The sequence below is a fragment of the Pezoporus wallicus genome, unplaced genomic scaffold (assembly GCF_028554395.1).
Source record: "Pezoporus wallicus isolate ANWC-B61680 ecotype Strahan unplaced genomic scaffold, APGP_CSIRO_Pwel_v1 contig_6966, whole genome shotgun sequence".
Classification (NCBI taxonomy): domain Eukaryota; kingdom Metazoa; phylum Chordata; class Aves; order Psittaciformes; family Psittacidae; genus Pezoporus; species Pezoporus wallicus.
The window spans coordinates 2,245,472-2,270,048 of NW_026639746.1; the positions used below are offsets into that span (position 1 = coordinate 2,245,472).

Below are 24,577 nucleotides of genomic sequence, written 5' to 3' on the forward strand. Positions count from 1 at the left end.
ACTGGGAGAGGGAAAAGCTCACTGCAGCCAAAAGAAAGTCTTAGGGCTTGACTTCATTAAAACTAAAGGCAGGGGAAGTGAAAATACCCATTGAAGTGTTGGCATTTATGAAGAAAAAGCAAAGCAGATTTCAATGAAAAATAACGCTTCCTTGAAGTCTCACTAACATTTCAGTCATCTGCATTATCTCTGCAGATATTTGCTAGAATTTAGCATGGTGAAGTTCCATTTAAAATACAGAAGGAGCATTTTCAGAGAAGTTTTTGACAATTTTAATTTCCCATTGAGTGGCTAAATCAAGCCTACCAACACCAATAGGCACTTTTCTCCCATGACTTATTAAGACTACCAGAGAGTATGAATCTAAGAGAAAACATCTGTTCTGTAAAACACTAAAGTTCCTATTTAACACAGAAGTGTAGTCCAAGCATGAAGTCAATACTGCAAAATGGGGTATGACTCTTCAGTGTGCCTTCCTCAGTGTCCTGTAGTGTAGAAAAATGTTCTGTTTCAAATTACATTCTCTGCTTTTTGTTTTATGCATTCCTGAAACTCTGTTTTTAATGACTTGTCAAATACATCAATAATTCAAGGTTTCTGTCACCATTTAGTCTAAGTGCCCATCTCAAACTAATCAATGCTCATCACAAACAATTTGCAAACAAATGCTAGTATTTACAGGTGTTCAACTTAACATTCACTGAAAGAAAAGAACTGTGTCTTGATAAAACTTCTGGCTTAAGTTGGTTTTTAAAGCAAAAAAACCCTAAGTAATTTCTTACTTCTTTTCCAGTTATTACCTCCCAGGATCTAACGTCTTCCTTCACAATCGTTTCACTTAATAGCAACACACACTGGCATATTGTATTGGGAATAATCCACATCCAAATAGTCAATTGTAAAGACATTACCTTTAGCAAGGACAAACAATCTCACATGGAAATTCTTCACCAAAGGTTTACCAATTTATTGTCATACCTCTGAGAGATTATTATGAACTAAGCACCTAGGAAAATATAGTAAATGTAAGAGGAACTCATGAAGTGTCTAACCAATCTGTCCCATCAGGAAGCTGACTCCTGGTGATGCACTTCTCGACAGAAGGTCTGAGGGCTTTTCTAAGTAAGATGAGTTCATAAACCCAGGAATGGTTGTTATTCTGCACCTGGAAACACCTCTGTACACTGTGAACAAAACCACTTGCTGCAGGTATTCCCAATGAACAGCTGCAGAGTAGCATTTTTATCCTCATTTAATTTTCTATGATGTGACCTGCATGCAGCTTTACTTCTAAAATCAGCACTGCTGAATCTATAAGCAGCAAGTCCTCTGAGAAAGAGGTACTTTCTCAGTGATCATTTCAATACCAGGAAGCTGGAAACCTTACAAAACTTTAGAAAGTCTTAACATTTATTTCTCCCTGGAAATCCTTGTTCCCTAGTCTGTAATATAAAGAGATTGCACTGTATTTAGAAAGAAATATTGTGCCCCTTGACAGTCATTGTTTATCCAACGACTGCTCACCAAGTGTTCGTGAAGTCATGTCCTGCTATGCTGGTTACTTTGAAAAACACCTAGGACATCCACACTTCTCTGCTTCTTGCCCAGATCTGTCAGAACTGGCTGGAGCTGAGGTTCTCTTCCATTCACACAGGACAAGGGACATGGGCATTCCTCTGGGCTGTTTCCACTACCTGCTGCACTCACTGAGGTAGCAGAGGCTGACTAGCCTCCCCAGGCACCTTACCAAGGTGAAATATTCCAGACAAAGTCACATGAATACTTCTTGCATTCAGGATAGTTCAGCAGCCTTGGAGAACAGTCACAGCACATCCCTGACATACTCTGTGTCTCAGCTTGCTTGGGTGGTGACTTGTACTCTTCTGATCCTTGAGCAGAAGAATTAGTCCTACCTGCTCTTTTGAGGATGGAACTGGGTTACCACAGCCTGAATTCTTTCATGCAGAAAGAAGAAGTTGTAGGCAGGAATGTTTCTGGATAGTTTTGAAATGCTACTCCCAAAGGCACCAAGTTTCACATGCAGAGCGCACTGCACTTTCTTACAGTGCAGATGACACAGATTACATCCAGTTTATTCATAAAAGTTTTATACACCTGAAATCTCACAAACATTTACAACTTTCTTGTTTTCTTCTGAGTTCTGAAAAGACTGAGTCATAGAATTACACTGCTGTCTCCTTTGACTCCAAAGTCTGTGGTGGCTTGAAGTTCAGTATCTCTTTATACGTAATGCCTGGAAAACAACAGAATAAACATAAGACTTGCCGGTCTAATTGGAAAAGGAGACACGAGCAAGGTGCAAGCCCCAGCCCGGTTAGGTTCTGGTCTAGGTCAGGAAGAGAGAGACCTCTTCAGGCAAAAAAAGAGAGAAATCTGAGTACAAAAAGTAAGACAATCAAGAATCATCTTTTCAACATTTCAGATTTGAAGAAGTAGTCCAATACTGAAATGTTACAGGTGCTTTCAAAGGGATGCAAGCATTGACTTTACAGTATAGTGGGCAAGATCCTCAGAAAGCTACTCAGCAAATCAGCTTTAAAAGTCAAGTCCTCACTTAAAAGCCAAAATACAAACCTCTGACACTAGATGAAATCTAGATAAAGAGTTAAGTGTCTGCTGAGATAGATGTTTTCTCTCCCTGAGAGGACCTAACTTCATATTAATGCCGACAATTGTTGTGTTATACAGCAACGGTCCCATACAGCCAACAGTTGAGGAATCTCTTCACCCGTCTATCCCCTGGAGGGCCACAAGCTACAGAAATGGTTTCATTTAGACCAGTAACGAGTGGTCTCCCTCAGGGATCGGTGTTGGGACTGGTCTTGTTCAACATCTTTGTCACTGACATGGACAGTGGGATTGAGTGCACCCTCAGCAAGTTTGCTGATGACACAAAGCTGTGTGGTTCAGTTGATACACTGGAGGGAAGGAATGCCATCCAGAGGGACCTCGACAAGCTTGTGAGGTGGGCAGATGCCAACCTGATGAAGTTTAACCATGCCAAGTGCAAGGTCCTCCACCTGGGTCGGAGCAATCCCAGGCACAGCTACAGGCTGGGCAGAGAAGAGATTCAGAGCAGCCCTGTGGAGAAGGACTTGGGGGTGCTGGTTGATGAGAAAATGAACATGAGCCAGCTTCAGTGTGTGCTCACAGCCCAGAAAGCCAACTGTATCCTGGGCTGCATCAAAAGGAGCGTGACCAGCAGGTTGAAGGAGGTGATCCTGCCCCTCTACTCTGCTCTCGTGAGACCTCACTTGGAGTATGGTGTGCAGTTCTGGTGTTCTCAACATAAAAATGGCATGGAACTGTTGGAACAAATCCAGAGGAGGGCCAGGAGATGATCAGGGGACTGGAGCACCTCCCGTATGAAGACAGGCTGAGAAAGTTGGGGCTGCTCAGCCTGGAGAAGAAACGAAGGCTGAGCGGAGACCTCATAGCAGCCTTCCAGTGTCAGAAGGCAGCCTATAAGGGTGCTGGGGAGGGACTCTTCATTAGGGACTGTAGTGACAGGACAAGGGGTAATGGGTTCAAACTTAAACAGGGGAAGTTTAGATTGGATATAAGGAGGAAATTCTTTACTGTGAGGGTGGTGAGGCACTGGAATGGGTTTCTCAGGGAAGTTGTGAATGCTCCATCCCTGGTGGTGTTCAAGGCCAGGTTGGACAGAGCCTTGGGTGACATGGTTTAGTGTGAGGTATCCCTGCCCATGGCAGGGGGGGTTTAACTAGATGATCTTAAGGTCCTTTTCAACCCTAACTGTTCTATGATTCTATGATTCCTACGCTGCAGAAGACAGGAGGACAGTCATAGGAAAAAGGAGAGCCTTTGTTAGGAGGCAGAGAAAAAACCTTTGGGAATCATTCCTTGATAAGAACACTGGCTTATCAATAGACATCATCTTAATGATGTCTATTTACTCTGTTCCACCAAAAACAGAGAAGGCAATTTGTGAAGGGTATACATGGTCTTTCCATCTGGTAATTTTTTAAAACATCACAAATCTAAACTCACGCTTCCACTCATCTAGCGGAAGATCCATGTTATCAAATGTGTCATCATATTTCTCAGCTTCAATTTCTTCCTCAGGATCATGGATTGGTTCAAAGTAAGGGTGCATCAAAGCCTCAGCTGCTGTGATTCGCTTCTCTGCATCCAGCACCAGCATCTTCTCCAAAAGGTTTACAGCTATTGCAGAGAAAACAAACAGTGTATTCAAATCACATCACTGACTCCAGCTTGTGCACAGTAACACTGCCCTGGAGATATTTCAAATAAATATACAGTTACAAAGTAGAATCATTGGGTATTCATTCTACAGCCTTGGGGCCCGCCTGCATGGCCAAACTGTGTTGTGAACAAGCTGGGATCTGTAAAAAGCCTGACTCAAGGCAAAGGTGCTCCCTTGCTTCTGTATACAACACAGCCACATCACTGCAGCTAATGCCTTCTCAGCTTCTGGCTCTAGGACCACTGTGCTTTGGGCTTTCCCATGTGTCTTTCATCACTGCCATGCTGTTGTGGTTCTAAGGTACCTTACAACTTGACAGCAGCAGAATGAACAGCTGGCTGCAGAGAATGAGAATTGCTCTGTACGTGACCAAATCCAAGCACAACTAGACCCTGAAGCTGACTACGCAAGTCAGTTGTCCAAGTACAGAATCTCCATGCTGACTTTATCTGCTGTGTGGTTTTCACCTCAGCCAAAACAATCCATGAAAATCTTCTATGTTCTATGTTTTGGATCAGGTCCATTGTTGGACTGTCAAAACAAGCTAGTGTAAACAGATATGATGAATGATTTGTTTATTGTCTGTTTTTCTATCCTGAAAGAACGTTCCTGGGTTGGGTGGAGCAGCTGAAAGGAAGAAGCAGCAGCAGCATGGGACAAGATACTGCAACTCCTGCTTGCCACATTGTGGATTCTTTTCAGGCTTCTCTCCCAGACCATGAGCTGTTGTTCTCTCCACAAGAAACAGCCAGATGGTCACAGAGATGATAGGAAAAAACATCCTAAAATCTAAATGGAAATATGTAGTTTGCTGCAGTTGAGAAGGTCATTGAGCTAACCATGCAGTCAGGGTAAGAGCTGCTTATTAATTATGTTTATTTCTACTATATCTGAACATACAATTTTAACTTCTTAAATTGAGAAGATTCAATTATACTAATTTATATTCTAACAGAACTGGCTTTCTGTTTGTTCAGGTCATTGGGGAACAGATACAGGATGGGCAGACCCATCTCAGACCTTTGATTGCCTTGGGTCACGTCACAGTTATGCACACTTGATATGCTCTTCTGGCTGTTTGTATCTATCAAATGCAAGCCAGTGCACTTCTCAGGAATGCACAGATGTTTCTCAGGATGTGTTAATTCCATGACTAAAATGTCAGCTTTCTATTTGCTTGCATTTCAACTGCAGATCAGATAGGTCTTTCAGAATTATATTTGAAATACAATACAGAGAAAAAATTATTACTTATATTTAATCTGCCAGGGCTCTCGAGAAAGCTGCTCCAGCAAAACCATTAAGCAGATGCTGGACTGAAGTCTAAAACACAAAACACTTCTTTTTTTCACACTTCTAAGAAACATCTGAGTCCTGGCAGGGTCCAAACTTGGCAAAGTTATGAATCATGGAAAGCAAGAGATAGAAAAAGCACAAGAACCATCACAAAACCTATCGTATGACTGATACTGCTGCTGCCTCCAATGCAAACACAAGAACAAGACAAATCATACATATCCACACAAACTGTCTTACCCAAAGGATTTGCATACTTCAAGATGGATGAAAAATCTTTTTTCTGGACCTTTGGGAGGCTTTTTATATAGTTTTTTGCCTTAAAAGAAACATGGGTGTTTAATTAGAACTTTGCTGCCTTTATAATGTAACATTAACTATATGCTTAATAGGTAATTCAACAATGCTTTGATAGCACAGTGTACAAATTAATTTGGGGGGGGTCATAAACCCTGATTATATTCACCTTCTTGTTGAAAAGAACTTTGTTTTTTTTTTAATCAAGCCTTAAAATTATGATTAAGAAATGATAATGTAAAACTTTAATTATTAGTACTCCATATTTAATATATTAGCTAGAATAAATATGTATGCATCATTTGAAAGAATGTCATAGTGAGTTTACAGGAACCTCTTGCACAGTAGTTCATTAGTATTTAAATGGTATACTTAGTCTAATGAATAATTTTACGTTCTTTATAGTAGGGGCTTAAGGATTCTAGAAGGACACCCACATACGAATAGAAAAGACAGACACCTGCAAACAACTGAGTTTTCTGAATAGATTCATATTTTCCGATAAAAGCAGTAGCACATCATCTGAACTGCTTATATTGTATGCACTGGAAACTCATAAGTATTTAAATATACAGATTTGTCAAGCGTTCTGATCATTTTCTGCCCCCCCCCCAATCTCCAGTAGCTATGTGCAAAGCACTTCAAGGCAGAAAGGTGACATCAGGGATCATTTCAATAGCCAATACCTACTGTCTCAGCCAGTTTAAGTACTGAGCGTGGATTAAGTAAACTTAAGATGTGTAAAACCAACTGACAAAGCCAAATACTCACATCTTGACTGTGCAGCTTTTGAACAAAATCTTGAGTTGGTGTACCTGTTACTTTCATTATTTCTGTGAGTTGGTCCAGATCTGATTACCAGAAATAAGGAACAAAGACTTTCACCATAAGAAAACTAATCACCCTGCAAAAATTGTGTGTTTCTGCACTACTGGAGAATAAAGCGAAAAATCACAATGTAGTGACTGGAAAATAACAAAAAAAGTAAGCAACTCTTGCTGTCTTCTATTAATATTGCCCTCTAATAATTATCATAACTACTACTGCCAGTGAAGTATCACTTGAGGTTGAATGATGACTGAATCTTCACTATTTTCTTACTCCTCAGCAACAAAATGACAGGGCAAGATGTTTTCTGTAAATCTGAAACATTTTACTAGCTGTTACTTACAGAACACTTTTTGGTAAAATCTCAAAAAGCAGGAAATGGACTAGCATGTGCTGTCAGCCCATACACTGCAGCAGAATCTTCTGTGCATGTTCTGGAATTACTGAATCTATTACTAAAAAATCAAAATGTAACTTTTTTATCCTCACAGAACCTTTTACCTGATGATTTGAGATGTGATTCAAAGATCAGTTCTCTTTCTCTATTGAAAATATTCAGTAATTCTTAATGTCAGATGTGCAAGAGTGGAACAGACATTAAGCAATCAATGAGAAAGGTGCAAGGCATTTTACTATTAATTTCAATTTATGCTCATCAGTTTTTGAACAGACCTACTCTATCACATCAGAACTTCTCACCATTTTCTTACATTAGTGTCACAAATTCACTGAAGGATACGATCATTTCCTTTGAACAGGGGCCTCCCTGTTATCATCTCAGCCATTATACAGCCCACAGACCAGATGTCAACTGGAAAAAAAGACCAACAGTCACATTAAATTGCTGAATACCTGTCCCTTTAAATGTACATAAAGTTTAATTTAAAACATAAAGTGTGAAATTTACTTTTATAGCTCATTAAAAATAAATTAACGCCATGCCAATTAGGATGAACAGTAAAAGTGAAACTTCCAGGCTTTCTAATAAGCAAACTGGAGATAATCTGATAATATGCTGAATCAGTTTCTCAGTAACAGGCAGATGGATGTGGGAAGTAAATTTTCAGTGCTTCCAAAAACTTTCACGGTTATCCTAGCGTTACTTGAATTCCCCCCATCTGCCATTTTCCCCTGTCTGAGTTAGAATCAGCACATCTTTGCAGGAAGATGACAGTCAGTGCAGAACACAAGAACAGAGACCAGACTGTCACATCTGTATACATTTCTATCACTACTTTCCAGCCACCTTGGCACTTCTGGTTACTCTCAAAAAATGTACAAAATGCCTCCAAACCCACAATCACCAAACAATTACCTGCAATTTATCTACAAGGAAATTCTGCATAATTAGACTGTCATTTCCACCTCCAGTTTCTCATTCATTTCAGAAAAAAAGACTTGCTTATATATTGCCTGACTCAGTGAATGCTTTAGCTCTGGTATGGCTTTTCTGAAGAGATCCTGACCTGTTTGCGTATAATGCATCCAGTTGAGTATGACCTCTGGGGCTCTGTACCACCTCGTAACCACATAACCAGTCATCTCGCTGTCTGTGTGCCTTGCCAATCCAAAATCCAGAATCTGCAGTGGAAGCGCAAAGAACAGCCTGATCAGACAGCTAGCAATCTATTTCATACAGACTGTACAAGTGTGTCAAAGAAATCTGTAAATATTAGTTCATTTTTGCATCATTTTCTCACTCAAGTGTGTTGTTCTCATTTTAAAAAACGAGACAGAAGTAGCAAGGGGCTTTACAATTTCTTTTTCCAAGTAATATACTCCTATAGCAACACTAAAAGCTGTAAAACCAGTAAAGGAAACAATAAATTCTTCAATTACCATTCAGAAAGATAATGAACACATTCAACGCAAAAAGTTCCCTGGCCATGGAATCACCATCCTCCCATGTTAAGGCTAAAAGAGCAGCACCCATCTTGGATGGTAATCATTGCTCTCGTATCTCAGGTGGCACAATCATTCAAGAGTGTGTCCAGCAATATTCTGAAGTAAGCAGGTATCATTATTTCTATTTTATGAATAACTCATACACGGGATAGCTTCCTATCGATCACATTGAAAATCTGAAGCAGCATAGGGAATTACCATTATTTAGTCCCACTGAGTCTTCTCCAACCTACTGCATAAACTACAGAGCAACTCTCTGTAAGGAATGCAAGGTCAGTGCAATTCTTTTAAAGGATTATGCGCAATTCAGCTTATTTCTAAGACTCCTAGATATTTATCTCCAGATACAGCAACACATACAGCAGCAAGATGAAAAATGGCCTTTTGTCAGATTCTACAAAATTAGAGTAATAATGCCAACCCACTGTACGGACCATTGAAAGATGGTGCCAAAAGATGTGGTCAACAGCAAGAAAATCCCATTCCTGGAATGACAGACAGTTTGTATTTATCAGGAAGTTCATGCTTCTAACAAGAAGCAGGGGGCTTGGGTAAATAAAGTCTAATAAAGATAAATCATCATCTTCCACAGATAGTTGAGTATATACCTTTGCATGAAGAGCCACAAGTTTCCATGTGTGTCAAGCTTCATATATATATATTGAGAGGGCAGAGTTTTTACTAGGAGCACCTGTGCATTACTAAACCAAAAGTGATAGTTTTGTACTGCTCTCTGTAATTAGATGTTTGAAAACATTTCAGGATAGTTTCATCATTCTCTAGCACTAACAGAAAGGAAGATTACATTTTCATTCAAGATCAAGTGTATAAAACATTATTGCTTTCTTTATTGCCATGCTTGAGATATCATTCCTGTATTTCCCCCATAACTGCTGACCAATTTATAAACAGAAGTAGGATGCAAAGGAAGAGATTTTTATTCTTACTAATAAAATACACTTGAATATGGCTGATTCTTTGGGTACTGAAGACTTATTGATTCAAAATACATGCAATAGCAAAATACACTTTTATATACAGCTTTCAAATTTATGCTACATATACAGCACACATTTCCTCAGGCTGGAAGAAAAAAAGGAAGTTTTACATAACAGGTCAAAAGCCACATGAAGTACCATCTATTCTGTCACAGCCTTTTAGGCATTTTCCATATTAAGGCTTGTGACACTTGGAAACAGCTAAAATACAATTTGGGTTTGTCTTTTTATAAAAGCAGAAAACGTCACTGAGATTTTTTTGTGCACTACGTATTAATTTCAGGATTTCTTTTCATTTACATAGTCATAAGGCTCAGGAACAAGCATACCCTATTAGTACTTAATGTGGTACCACTTCAGCAACATTCTTCACACAAAACTATTATTCTTATACTCCAATATTCAAATTTTCAGCTGGAACTTCTAAAGCAATTTTCAGAGCAAGGTTAAAAATCCTTTCCATAATGCAGGAATTATAAAAGAGAGAGCAAATTCCCTCAGCTCCTTAAGGATAAGCTCCTTTTCTACTCAGCAAACTTAATTTTCCTAACTTGTTTCAGTAACTGTAACAAAAATAACTTCAAACTTTGAGACTGCAGAAAGGGCTGTGATTTCCCCCCCATGCACCCTTCACTGTCACTTTCCTGACTCCTGTGTAGCAGCTGAGAGCTTTAGATGAGGGAGCCAGAAAGCTTGCTGTGAAAAATAAAGCTGATTGCTTATTAATTAATTACCAATTCAAGCAGCTGTTCCAACTTGCCTATTACAGCCTCATCACCGCTGGAGCTGATGCAAGGGAAGCTGCTGAGCGCACAGACACAGGGAAAAAGGCTTGCGCTATCCCTAGCAGCGTAGTAGCATGGTTGCATGGTTCTGGGCCCAGGTTAAGCTGACTTTGAAAGCATGCTCATATCCTTCCTTTTGCACCTGAATGCATACATGTGGGGAAGCCAGTTCAACTCCTTCAGTGAAAGAAAGATCCCAGTTAAAGCCTTGGGGTTGGTTTTTTTTGTGCATACTTCTCAACATACTATAGTTGGCTTTCTCTTTATAGACTGGAGCTGCCTCTTGACAACCAGTATTTTGTAGTTCCAAATCTGCACTTTCCTTCTGCATATGCTATCAGAGCTGATTGTACAACCAGGGACGCAATAATCTCACTCTTAGAGTCAAAAGAAACAAAAACCAAAGGTCAGTACTACATTCTCTCCTTGTTGTTTCACAAAATTATGTTCTGGTATAGTATTATTTGTCTTCGTTTATCTAAAAGCTTAAAAATATCCAAGCAACAAAGAATAACTTGTGTTAAGTAAGGAGACTGATCATAGTATGGAAGAATGTCTCAGACCTGGGCTGCATCTCAAAGTGTAATTGCACAGCTGGGGGGTGGGAAAGAGAAACATGTACAACTGTTTTTAATAGCTCTTTTTTTCCCCTACCAACCTGGACCCACTCACCATTTTGTCACCTACAAGCCAGGAAAAGGCAATGGATTTCTATGCTAGATAAGGAAAGTTTGAAGTAACAGGATCCTGAACATTCAGGTCAGTCTCCAAAGAGCAAAAATTTGTATTATACATAATATATACATTACATATATATGTATGTATGCATGTATGTATACATACACACACATAACATATTCATAATTGAACTACTCCCATAAAGTCTTATGCCTCTTTTAGGGAGGAACCCTTGGCCATAAGATCTAAATGTATTTATATGTCAGGATATAAAAGCCCCATTCAAATTTACTGCTGTTTTGTGAGGATGTATAGGTCAGTCATTCAAGCACATGACAGAAGATGTAGCCTGATTTTGTAATTCACTGAAGAACCCTGCCTAGCCTTTCAGATTGCTAGAGCTAAGGGAAGACAGGTGAGAAAAATCAATTATAAAGACAAAAAATTAAAATACAAGAATATAATTAACTGGGGACTGGAAGCAGTCTGGGGCTACTATGTCTGCACTCAAGAGAATATATTCCCAAAATAAACAGTGTTGAGCACTACATAATTCTGCTTCATAATAAATAATTGACTTTTTTAATAACAAAGTCATTTCACACAGCCAAATAGATGTATTTTTGCTAGCTCAAGGTACACTGCATAATGATTTCTGAAGTACAAATATTATCCACTGTAACAGGCTTTGGAAGATTTCCAATACATTTAAGAAAGTGCAATCAGAGTTGGCCAGATTCAGTATTTCGGTTCAATGATTAAGAAAGATGCTTGAGATGACAAATGTTGTGCAAGAGGAGAATTACCACTCAGACAGTACAGAGAACACTTCCAAGGAAGTGGCAACACCTGCCCTTGAGGACTCATAACGTTATTTCCACAAGGGGTGCTACAGACCTGGTCTCCAAGGATGCATGGCAGCTAAACCCAGCTTTGGTACTGGGAAGGGGTGTGGGTGTGCACCATCCTCCTGCCCATCTCTGAAGGGAAGCCCAGTACATGCTGATACTTGTCCCACTCCAGAGAGGCAGCAACTATGTAATACAAAAAATGCCATCAAATCTACCTGTCTTGCAGTGTAGTGGCAGAAACTGCCATTAGCTGAACAATAGGAGGCTGAATTAAGAATTGTCTCACTTTAATGACTTTTTTCTCACTACTTCAATTATGAACAAAAATGAAGCAGAACTGATACATTCTATAATTCCTGCTATGAAATACACTGTTGTCTACATGCAGTTGATACTGCTATTAGCAGTAACAGTGCAGAAGCAATCACTTTCAAAGAAATAAGATGTTCTTATTCGTGGTGAGCATTATGTGATTCGTCTCATGCTTCTCTGAAGAGATTAGCCGCAACATATCATAAAAAGAGCTCTCCATTACAGCTCTTATCTGACTGTAACCATGATGTGATTTTTTTTCTTTAAAAGTATTTTTAGATGTATGACTGCATACAAACAAAGCAGTATTCATTGCAACATACACATCACACAGGAAAAGGGGGACTGTCACAAACATGCCTTTGCTGTGGGCACACAGCTGTGGTAAGGACTGCTCCATCAACTCCAAACCCACAGAAGCAGTTTCAGTTCTTACACTTCCCTTCACCCAGCTGGAAGGAGTTAAGTCAGCAACTGCTCCAATGATGCCATGACTCTAATAACCCACAGCACTGACTTCCTCACCTGAAATCAACTATGTCTTGGAGTCAACCCCCATCTCTCCCCTGTTAGCACTGGGTACCACCTTCCCACAGTGTCCTCTCTGGACTGGAGATTTTTAGCTGAAACATCCTAGGCAAGATTTCTAGTTTGAGGTGCAGCCGTTTCTTGTGCTTGACTCCATAATGGTCTCAGAAATTGACCATTGCCTCCACTGTTCATAGGAAATGCACATTTATATCAGTCAAGGACGTCCAAACAGGAGGTGAAGAGATTTGCACTGTTCAGGGCTTTATATCTTAAATAGATATTTCATTATTTTTGTGATGAGTGAAGTCAAACAAATGGGAAAATACTTCTAAGGAGCAGTGGCTTGTATTTTTTTTTCCTCTTCCCTTTCATTTTCCACCATTCCCATATTTCTTCACGACCCCTCGAAGCCCAAGGGCTGAAAGCCTGGCCCTCCACTGAAACCAGCCAGCACATCTGCAGCTGTTGCACTCGTTGTCTTCTGCGGTGTATTTCTAAACACATCTGACTGCTTTTTCAAATAAACATATCCTACCTTCAATTCACAGTCTTCATTTACTGCCAGGTTCCCAGGCTTTAGATCCTGTAATCAGATTTGAAATGGATGTTATTTGTTGATTTTACACCAAGTCCAATGAAGCACTCATTCTTTCCTTCTTTCTTTCATTTAAGTTTTAACGGCTTTCATACAACTACTTAGAACAGCAACAGGTAAAATAATGTCATAAATCTAAATGAGAACATTAAATATAACAAGTAACAGAAACAAAGACACAAACTTGCTTAGGTTTGGCTTTTTCCAGTATGGGTCCCCCCACCCCCCAACAAATCAACTTTTTTTTCTGCTAGAAGTCAGGAAAATAGTTGCCAGTGAAGGAACTCACTCATCTTACTGCAAGTGGGGTTTGGACATAAGTTGGTGGCATTTTCACAGTATCACAGTATCACAGTATGTTAGAGATTGGAAGGGACCTCGAAAGATCATCTAGTCCAATCCCCCTGCCGGAGCAGGAACACCTAGATAATGTTACACAGGAATGCGTCCAGGCGGGTTTTGAATGTCTCCAGGGAAGGAGACTCCACAACCTCCCTGGGCAGCCTGTTCCAGTGTTCCGTCACCCTCACTGAGAAGAAGTTTCTTCTCAAGTTTAAGTGGAACCTCTTGTGTTCCAGTTTGTACCCATTACCCCTTGTCCTATCATTGTTTGCCACTGAGTAGAGCCTGGCTCCGTCCTCGTGACACTCCCCCTTTATATATTTATAGACACTGATAAGGTCACCCCTCAGTCTCCTCTTCTCCAAACTATAGAGACCCAGCTCCCTCAGTCTTTCCTCATAAGGGAGATGCTCCACTCCCTTAATCATCTTAGTTGCCCTGCGCTGGACTCTCTCCAGCAGCTCCCTGTCCTTCTTGAACTGAGGGGCCCAGAACTGGACACAATACTCCAGATGCGGTCTCACCAGGGCAGAGTAGAGGGGAAGGAGGACCTCTCTCGACCTACTAACCACCGCCCTTCTAATACACCCCAGGATGCCATTGGCCTTCTTAGCCACAAGGGCACAGTGTTGGCTCATGGTCATCCTGTCGTCCACCAGGACCCCCAGGTCCCTCTCCCCTACACTGCTCTCTAACAGGTCATTCCCCAACCTATACTGGAACCTGGGGTTGTTCCTGCCCAGATGCAGGACTCTACACTTTCCCTTGTTATATTTCATCAAGTTACTCCCTGCCCAACTCTCCAGCCTATCCAGGTCTCGCTGGATGGCAGCACAGCCTTCTGGCGTATCAGCCACTCCTCCCAGCTTAGTGTCATCAGCAAACTTGCTGATAGTACACTCAATTCCCTCATCTAAATCATTGATGAATATATTAAATAATACCGGTCCCAGTACTGACCCTTGAGGCACTCCACTAGTTACAGGCCTCCAACTAGACTCAGCCCCATAGACTACAACTCTCTGGCTTCTCTCCTTCAGCCAGTTCGCAGTCCACCTCACTACCTGATCATCCAGTCCACACTTCCTCATTTTAGCCGTGAGGATGCTGTGGGAGACCGTGTCAAATGCTTTGCTGAAGTCAAGGTAGACCACATCCACCGCTCTGCCATCATCCATCCACCGTGTTATTTCCTCATAAAAGGCTAAGAGATTGGTCAAACATGATTTCCCCCTGGTGAAGCCATGTTGACTGCCCCTCATAACCTTCTTATCCTTGATATGCCTTAAGATGGTACCAAGGATAAGGTGTTCCATCACTTTCCCAGGGATGGAGGTGAGGCTGACCGGTCTGTAGTTACCCGGGTCCTCCTTCTTGCCCTTTTTGAAGACTGGAGTGACATTTGCTTTCCTCCAGTCCTCAGGCACCTCTCCCGTTTCCCAAGACTTGGTAAAGATGATGGAGAGTGGTCTAGCAATGACTTCCGCCAGTTCCCTCAGCACCCGCGGGTGCATCCCATCTGGACCCATGGATTTATGGATGTCCAGATTGCTCAACTGGTCTCTAACCCATTCCTCATCGACTAAGGCAAACCGCTCCGTCGACCTGACTTCATCTAAGGTCTCAGGGGTACAGGGCTCTTCAGGACTGCCCGCAGCAGAGTAGACAGAGACAAAGAAGGCATTCAGTAACTCTGCCATCTCTTTATCTTCTGTCACCAGGGCACCCATCCCGTTCATCAGTGGGCCTACATTGCCTCTGGTGTTAGTTTTGTCTGCCATGTATTTAAAAAAGCTCTTTTTGCTGTCCTTGACCCTTCTTGCCAGGTTTAATTCTAAGGATGCCTTAGTCCTCCTAGCTGCCTTCCTACATCCTCTAGCAGCAGCCTTATATTCCTCCCAAGTGGCCAGCCCCTCCTTCCATGACCTGTAAACTCTCCTCTTCCACTTGAGCATACCCAGCAATTCCCTATTTAGCCACGCAGGTCTCTTGGCCCTCTTCCTTGACTTCCTACGTGTCGGGATGCTCCGATCTTGAGCACGGAAAAAGCAGTCCTTGAATGTCAACCAACTATCTTGGGCCCCTTTACCTTCAAGCAGCCCTGCCCATGGGATTTCCCCTAGCAATTGCTTGAAAAGGCCAAAGTTTGCCCTGCTAAAGTCCAGGGTTGCAATTCTACTTGGTATTCTACTAGTCCTGCCACACAAGATCCTGAACTCCACCATCTCGTGGTCGCTGCAACCAAGGCAGCCCTCAACCCTTACTGCTTCAACCAGATCCTCCTTGTTAGTGAGGATGAGATCCAGCAGCGCTCCTCTCCTGGTCGGCTCATCCACCATTTGCAGGAGGAAGTTATCATCCATACACTGGAGGAACCTCCTGGACTGCGGCTGGGTTGCCGAGTGGTCCTTCCAGCAAACATCAGGGAAGTTAAAATCCCCCACGACGACCACGGCCTGTGACTGTGGTCCTGACACCACAAAGTTAAGGATTCACATAAACATTTCTCCAGTGTACATACTGCATATCAAAATACACTTTACAAAGGTTCCACACTGATAGACTTAGAAGAAGTACCGAAGGAATCAAAAAAGATTCTACTTAAAAGCCTCTGTTCCCTTGTGTGGGAAAATTGATTTCCTAACAAAGGCAATTGAATGGAGACTGCAACATGGAAAAAGAATTCCCTGAAGCCTCTTCAACTACTGCAGAGACTCCTAATGATCTTCAGAAGTTATACTTCTAAGTTTAGCAGCAAAGGGAAGCGTACTGGCAACAGCTAAGAAGATTTTGCAACATCAGTGACTTTTAGACATTCAGTTATAGACAAAGAAAAAAAAAATCAGAAACAGAGTTTCCTTCAGCTTTTTCAAACCTTTGACACACTTTGGCACAAGACATTTAAAAGAATCTTCTTTCTGAACTTTTTAACAGGCATCCACCTGTTTTAGATGAAGTTGTTTTAAGGTTAGAGGGGCCTTGAAGAGAAGCAAATTGGTACAAAGAAATGTTAGGAAATCAAGAAACTTAAGAGCCAACAAGAGGGAGCTTAGAAAAGGTCTCAGCAACTGTAAATTCAGACCATGATCACAGCAGTTGTAGAAACAAGAATATCAACTTATTACATTATTTTGGCAGTTCGCGTAGCTTCCATGTCCAGCTTAAAGCGCCCCTCTTTAGATGGCGTGCACTTTCTGTGCTGCTCCTGGTATCTTAGTACAAAAGGTCAGTTTCTACTGCTGTGATACAGTTTTGGGGGAAGTTTTGCTGCTTAGAACCAGGAGGGGATCATTCAGAACTTCTTATTCACAGTACCAAAGTGACTTTAAGTGGACTTCCTTGAACATTAACATAATTCTTAAACAACATGTATATGTATATATTGTTCTTAAAAGTTTAATCTTAATTAAAAAAAAAAGAAACACTTAACCATCTTAATTTAGACACTATTTGTTCTTGTGGGGACAATGCAGCTTCACAAGGTAATTTAAGGAAGCCAAATCTAAGCTGCATTCAGTGCAACTCGAGTGCCCAGCTTAAACTGATGCAACCATACCACCTTTTGTTCCTATTGAAGAAGAAACCAAAGGCATCATCAAATCCAGACACTATAAACAGAGTTTCAGGCACATTTATGAGCATGCTTATTCACAAACACCTCTCATCAAAACATAAACATCTTTTATATTGTTTCCACTTACCCTGTGAATTATGCCCGACGAGTGAATATACTGTAAAAAGAGAAAGTAGATTTTAGTTACTGTGGTCCTGACTTAAAGAAGTTGCCTGGGGCAGGGGAGAAAGTACTCTTTCATGGTGCTAAAGTAATTAAATTAGAAAAGGTTTATTTATTGCACAAAAGACCTTTTTAGCTGTGTTTTTAACATTCAGATAATTAAACTAGCACTTTGCCCTTCCCCTCCCCCAGTAAAAAGAAACCACTAAATCAGTTTGAATACTGCAATGGATCATACATTTTTTTTTAATTCTTCATACAGTTCTAATTCTTCCCATATATAAAATTGTGTTTTCAGTTAATTTTTGGCATTGCTATATATATATATGTATAAAAATAAATCCTACTATTTTATATGTCAGAAATGCTCTCTTGCAACATATGTCTCCAGTCATAGCGTAGTTTCACATGTTCCAGCAGCACTAACTTTTAAGAGATCATTTAAGATCAGGATGAAGGCCAGTCAAGGTTTTAGTTAAGAAGTCTTGCTACATGCTTTAGTACTTCCTCAATGAAACATTTAGAGGGCATGTTGCAAGACATTCTCTTTTACCTGAATATTTTCATCACCCTTCCCAGTGATCTATATAAGGGCTCACAAAAGTCAAACCATTTTTTAAAGCAGTGTCTGAACAGAAATGAAACTCTGATATTTACTTTCTCCTCTCTTACACCTGATACAGCACTCCAGATGTGGTCTCATAGGTTCTGAAATGTGGTGAAAAAAGAACATCCCCTCCCTTAACCCTGTGCCTACAACTTCACCAATCCAGCCCAGACTGTGGTAGGGCCCCACTGTTGCACTGACAACTGCTGTGCCCAGGTCCCTGCAGGTCTTGGCACTTGCGGTAGACCTGTTCCTGCTACACACTACTTGCAGATTGGGCAAGGTTTAACATCACCCTAGGAAATGCCAAAGTGCCTCACAGGATTTCCTGGGGCAGACACAAGGGCTGAAGGCGTGTGGCTGTTCCCCAGAACGCTGGCTGTAAAACTGCTACAGCAGATGAAGAACTACAAAATGTATCTGTGATGGATGTGTATAAAGTGGATTGGGATGGGAGGAACTGGATGCAGAAAGAGGAAGTTTGTCATTTGTATGCAGATACCAGAGAGGATATATATGGGGAGTTTGGGGGTTTTGTTTGGTGTTTGTTTGTTTTTTTTAAGAAATGTATCTGCAAGTAGTTAGACTGCCAGTAAAGAAAAAGATGGTGTCTTCTGCCAGTAACCATCTTGATCAAGGATATCACAATCGCTTGCATTCAAAATCATTTCAATGCCTTCTTACTGAAGCCTCTTGATTTTCCAGATCAGGTGCTTAAAATATTCTATAGGCTATTTTTGCTGGTGTGACTGTACACAGTAAAGAAGTAACTGGCAGACTGAGGAATTTCTGCACCTAAGAATGTGGCATGTAGAAACAGGAATTAGAAGGACTGCACCCTTTTGGGTTTTAGTTAATCTCACCTGTCTGGGGGAAAGAGTGTGGTTTCACTGGTGTTCTCACCCCACTGAAGGTTTTGTGAGTGTTCACAGCACCAAAATGATGTTAACACTTTGGGGAGCAAGCTTGTATTTTCTAAACCCTCCTCTTAATACAACACTATTGAGATTACATGAAGTAGCACTTATTCCTGGTGCTAATGTACACATCAGCCCCTCTGTAAGCTGAAATACTGGTGCTGTGCTGCTGTGTTTCTTTAAAAATAGCTGTATTTCTTTAACTGCATTCTATTATCTCCTGGCAGGTAGCAGCACTGGAACTATGCCAGTCTCTGTTCAGAAACCTTTCCATTCCAGTTCAATAACCTTCTGAAACAGGATCCTCCTCTTACTGATTCTCCTCATTAAATCATCCATTTATTGTCAGTTTTTTCACTCTTAACATGGCAAAACCATCCCAGCCAGTGCAGACATATTCCTCACAATATGTTACTACCACTACACCTGAACAATATTTGATTGAAAAACCCAGCTAATGTGAGTAAAGCGCCTTGAGCATATGAGCTCTGTGCATTATCCTAAAGACAATTTTTGGTAGCGTGCATAAATACTTGAATGCAAGCTTCAGACTATGCTAGGAAGTTATCCAACGGTTGTCTAAATTCTAAGCATTCCTGTCTGCATATGCAATCTCTGCACAAAATAAAAAAACTAATAGAAAGGGAATTAGAAGAGACTCAGAAGAAAGCATTCCAGGCAGCGTGCAAAATGAAAAGGGTGAGTGACTTGGCAGGGCAGGAAAAACCAAAGAGGAAATGTGTGAGAGCAGGAAGAGAAAGCAGAGAAGCAAAAAGAACAAACACAAATATGAACCAAAAAAAAGCAAATAGAGATTTCAAAAGGGGAGAACTCGAGCAGGTAAATATCACCCTGAGTGTGGCAAAAGAATCTTGAACAGGTGTCTGTATGGCCCAAGAGCTACCCATCCATTCTTAAATACTGAACACATAAGAAAACAGGGCTGCTACCCACCTCCCCAACCTCCACCAACAGAAACCTGACTGGCAGTCCTGCAGAAGAGGGACCCAAGACTGAAAGCAGTGGAAGCTCCAGCCCTTTCCACCCACATAGAGACTTTTCTGCTCAGCTTGCCTTCTGTACTCTTTGACAATACACAGCTCTTATGTCAAACAAATAAAATGATGAAAGCCCTTCCAAGTTGCAAATTCACACTTAAACAAATTTAATACCAGACTAAGGCTTGGCTAGGAAACAGACAAAGCAGAGGCACCTCATTGATTTTAAGTGGTGTCAAATCACACTGTTTTTCCCTATCACAGATGAAGTTAAATTCTGATAAATTACAAGGGTCACCAAAAAAATGAGCCTCATCCAGGCTGGATGGGACTTTGGGCAACCTGGTCTAGTGGGAGGTATCCCTGCCCAGGGCAGGTGGTTGGAACTGGATGAGCTTTAAGGTCCCTTCCAACCCAAACCATTCTATAAAGTGCTTATGTACTTTACACAAAGGACAAATGCCTATCGCAGGTAACATTGTTAACACCCCACACCCAGCCCAACAGAGTCCATCAAAGTTAAAAGGTGGAAGAAAAAAAGAGGTCAAGCTTGGGAAGTTGAAAGAGTTTTACAACACAGGTCTACAGAACCTCCTTCCCAGGCACTGCAAGTATTTTTCCCTTACAATGCCTCAACAGAGTGCTACCTGTGTGCATGCTTGGTTTCCCCTGCCCTGACAAAAAGGCAATCTAAGTAAACACAGATGCACCGTGTTCAGCAGACTTCGGAAAGTACAGGATTTTCATGCAAAACCTGGCAAAGTTTCTTTAACAGCTAACTTCCTGATAGCTGGAAAAGGACAAATTACTGAGCCCTTTTCTTTTCCCCCTGCATGATAGCAACACTGCTTTCAGCTTAACTCACCTCCTAGCACAGACAGTGCTGCAAGAATGTCCCTGAAGCACTGAACCATTCTTGTTTCTTACAGATATTTCCAACTAGGTGCATTGCTGTGGCTGGATGGATTGGTTCAAGAAGAATTCAAACTTTAACGGAACAGCTACATTAAAGACTTTTCATGTTTGCTGTGCAATAGGAAACGACAAAACAACAGTCCAGTAGCTGAATAATGTCTTATTTCCTGCTGGTAACTTTGAGGTAAGTACAGTTACGCTCTCCAAAATGAGGGGAGAGAAACAAAATATTCACGAGAATCACTCCTTACAGAAGATGTAACAGGGTTAGAGACCAGAGATACCAATTAACTAAGCCTATCCCACCATCCCTGCTGATTGCCTTGTAACTAGAGTAAGAACTGCTTTCATTTTTATAAGACCCTGGGAATAGCAGGGAACATCAGGAACTTCCTGCTCTTTTCTTCTGTGGTGGGTTTGCCTTGGCTGGTCAACCCACCAAGGCTGATCAGGTGCCCACTGAGTTACCGTCTCATTCGCCCTTCTCAGAAGGGTGTGGGTTAGAAAATACGATGGAAAAGCTTGTGCGCTGAGATCAGAACAAGGAAATCACTCACCAGTTATCAGCATGGGCAAAACAGATGTGACTTGGGGAAGATTAATTCATTGCCAATTACTAACAGAACAGAATAGTTCAAAACCAAAACTAAACACACCTTTCCCCTCCACTCTCTTCCTCCCAGGCTCTATTTCACTCCTGTCTCTCCTACCTCTTCCCCCCGAGCAGCGCAGAGGGACAGGGAATGGGGAATGTGGTCAGTTCATTACACATTGTCTCCACTGTTCTTTCCTCCTCATGCTCTTCCCTGGCTCCAGCATGGGGTTCTTCGCACAGGAGACAGTTCTACATTAATTGTTCCAGTCTTCCACGGGGTAGAGTCCTTCAGGAGCTCCAGCATGGATCCTCGTGGAACACAGGTCATGCCACAAAACCTGCCAGGAGTCTCTTTCGATGCTGGCTGTCCATGGGCACATCCCTATGCTTTAGCATGGGTTCCTACATGGGCTACAGGTGGATATCTGCTCTGACATGGTCCTCCATGGGTTGCAGGGGTCAATTCATGCCACCAGTCTTCTTCATGGGCTGCAGGGGAATCTCTGCTCCAGCACCAGGAGCACCTCCTCCTTCCTCACTGACCTTGGTGCCTGCAGGGCTGTGTCTCTCACATTTTCTCACTCCTCTCTCACAGCTGCTGCAGTATTTTTCACCACTCCTTAAACCTGTTATCACAAGGGTGTGATGAAGGCTGCCGATGGGCTCAGCTTTGGCCACTGGCAGATCCACTCTGGATCCAGCTGGGACTGGCTCTGTACGACACAGAGGCAGGTCCTGGTGTTTTCAACAGAAGCCACCCCTGCAGCCCCCACTACCAAACCTGCCACACAAAGCCAACGCATCCTCTTTAATCCCTGCTCTGTTTTCTTCAGATGTAGGTCAAGCATACACGTCTGCTCTTCTTGCCTTCCACATCTACTGATCCAACAGACTTCAGTCAACCTTTGGGACCCACAAACACCACTCTTGGTCTCCGAGATAATCTAGGCCACTGGGACCAAAATATGTTTCTAAGCCATTTCACTGAAATGAAATTCATTATTCATCCTTTCTACTACACTCAACTCAAGCTACTTTTCTACAGCTCATATATTGCTTGCATCTAAAATCAGCCCAAATGATGTTTTAAATCTCTGGTGAATAGCACACCTCTCCTAGAAACCTGTTTCCCAGACAGTTATCTGCAACTAAACAGTCCGCTCTACTTATGTTGTCCTTGAGAAAACACTTACTAGGACATGGCTTTGTAATTAGGGAACTATGAAACTGAAATCGTAATTCCAGATTTAAAGCCTGAAGGTGAATTCCTTCCAGTTTAAATAAAGCCAATTTCCCCAAACCTGGCTTTAGATTCTGCAGTTGTAAAATGGGAATTACGGCATTTAAATGCACGATTGTAGCATAAAAAGAATAATTACTTAGCATATGTAAAAGGCTATGTGAATTAATGTCTACTTAATGAAGAACACAAAATCTGAGATAAGGTCAAAGACAAATTAATAATGCAGGACTCAACAACAAAGTATATTTACTGAGATTTGTGAAGGGAGTAAAACAATTTACTTGATCTTCTGCATCTTTTAAGTACTGAGAGACAAAGGAGTCTTGTGTATGCTTTTCCTGATGTTTTTGTCCAGGAACAGCATGCTGTCCTACGATATTATTCATTTTTAATAGTGTTTGGCAATGCAAATATAGATCTGGAAGATCATCCTGATGGATGTGCTAGACCTTCCTGTATCAAAACCATCTCTATATCTCGACTGCAAGAGCACATCCCTCTGCAACCCACCTTCCAGTACAGTGAGTCCACTTATCCCTGTATGAGTGCAGAGGAAAGTCTTCACATACTTTGTATGTTGCAGGCACGGGACCGTAAAATCAAAACTGTACTGTGCAAGCAACCAAGAAATGACATTCAGTTCCAGACAGTGCCATTCCATGGACTCATTACAGCACATGTTTCCAGAGCAGCAAAGGGAATAAAACAGGCACCACTATAGAGAGCCTGGCTGAAGCCTGCAGAGCTAGGTCAAGGTTCTTCTTCACTTGTAATTGTGTCACCAAAATAAAAATGTAATAAAGAAGTAGTAGCCCTTTCATGATGAACAGTTGTGTACACCCAAAAAGCAAACACTGTAAAACAACAAAGCACTGTAGTGCCAATATAGACTGAGAAGCATTTTCATATCACATTCATACAGGTTGTACATGGACAGGGAGGGCTTAAAAAGTTATCTTCTTTTTCTGTTATAAGTTATGAACTCCAATAAATCACAATCCATCTTTTAAAACCCAAACAGAGGAAAAAAGTAGTAGCAATAATAAACAGCAGAAAGATGAGGAAGAAAACCATGCAAAGTATATGACAGCTTATGCATTTAGAATCATCTTTGTGCGGGTCATTAACATTCAAATCTATGTTGTTTTGCTGTAGCTGTTGGGTCTGCACTCCGCATGTGCACAGACATGTACCACACTTAGAACAAGTCAGGTGCAGATGTCTTGTGTAACAGTGCGTCAGACCAGTATTGGTAAGCCACGGAAACATTTTCAAATGACAGAAATCTGAAGCTGATGATGTAGGTGAGGGATCAAGCCAAGGGGAATCCTGCCTCTGAACTCAACAGCGGTTTCATTCATAGTCTCTACACTCTCCAACCAACCACACTAAGAGGTATGGCAAAGCACTACCACAATCAACTGCTGGGGAAGAAGGCAACTAAAAATCACAGCAGGCACTTTCTGGTGTACTCAGATACAGAAACCAAGGCCATCCTGGATCAATGTACTATATGGATCTTGAATGAATAGCTTTTATTTTTGCTTGAAAAAGCCACAAACAAAACCATAATTAATACAACACTTCCCCTCCCCTGATCACATTTATCGCCACTGAACAACTGCTGTGTAGAATGTCACTGCTTTTACTATGCCAGGCAAGATAAAGTTTATCCCGCTATCAAAGGATAAGTATTTCTAGCTCTCCATAATGATTTACTAGGAAAAAAAAGATTGTGAAATCAAAATAATAATAGAAGCAGCAAACCTTTAAGCCTTTCAACATCTGATATACCAGGAATTGGATTCGGTCTTCAGTTAGTTTCTCATGCTTCATTATCTTACTCAAGTCTGTTCCCATAAATGGCATGACAAGGTAGCTTAAAAACAAAACAAAGCC

At 41.3% G+C, this 24,577-nt stretch overlaps 1 protein-coding gene across 2 annotated transcripts in view; it reads right to left on the bottom strand.

Moving 5' to 3' along the window:
- Positions 1–2,072: 2,072 nt before the first annotated feature.
- MAPK12 (mitogen-activated protein kinase 12) overlaps positions 2,073–24,577 on the bottom strand; it is a 32,333-nt gene continuing 9,828 nt past the window's right edge. Inside the window, exons 4-12 of one of the 2 annotated variants that reach the window (XM_057415797.1) lie at positions 24,446–24,557; positions 17,369–17,398; positions 13,266–13,313; positions 8,137–8,251; positions 7,410–7,481; positions 6,614–6,693; positions 5,786–5,864; positions 4,033–4,206; positions 2,073–2,254 (exon numbers count right to left, since the gene is read on the bottom strand). In XM_057415797.1, the coding sequence (XP_057271780.1) occupies positions 2,184–2,254; positions 4,033–4,206; positions 5,786–5,864; positions 6,614–6,693; positions 7,410–7,481; positions 8,137–8,251; positions 13,266–13,313; positions 17,369–17,398; positions 24,446–24,557 (781 nt within the window). In that variant the 3' untranslated portion in view covers positions 2,073–2,183. The remainder of the gene's footprint in view (positions 2,255–4,032; positions 4,207–5,785; positions 5,865–6,613; positions 6,694–7,409; positions 7,482–8,136; positions 8,252–13,265; positions 13,314–17,368; positions 17,399–24,445; positions 24,558–24,577) is intronic. The other variant, XM_057415798.1, reaches the window with a different exon arrangement.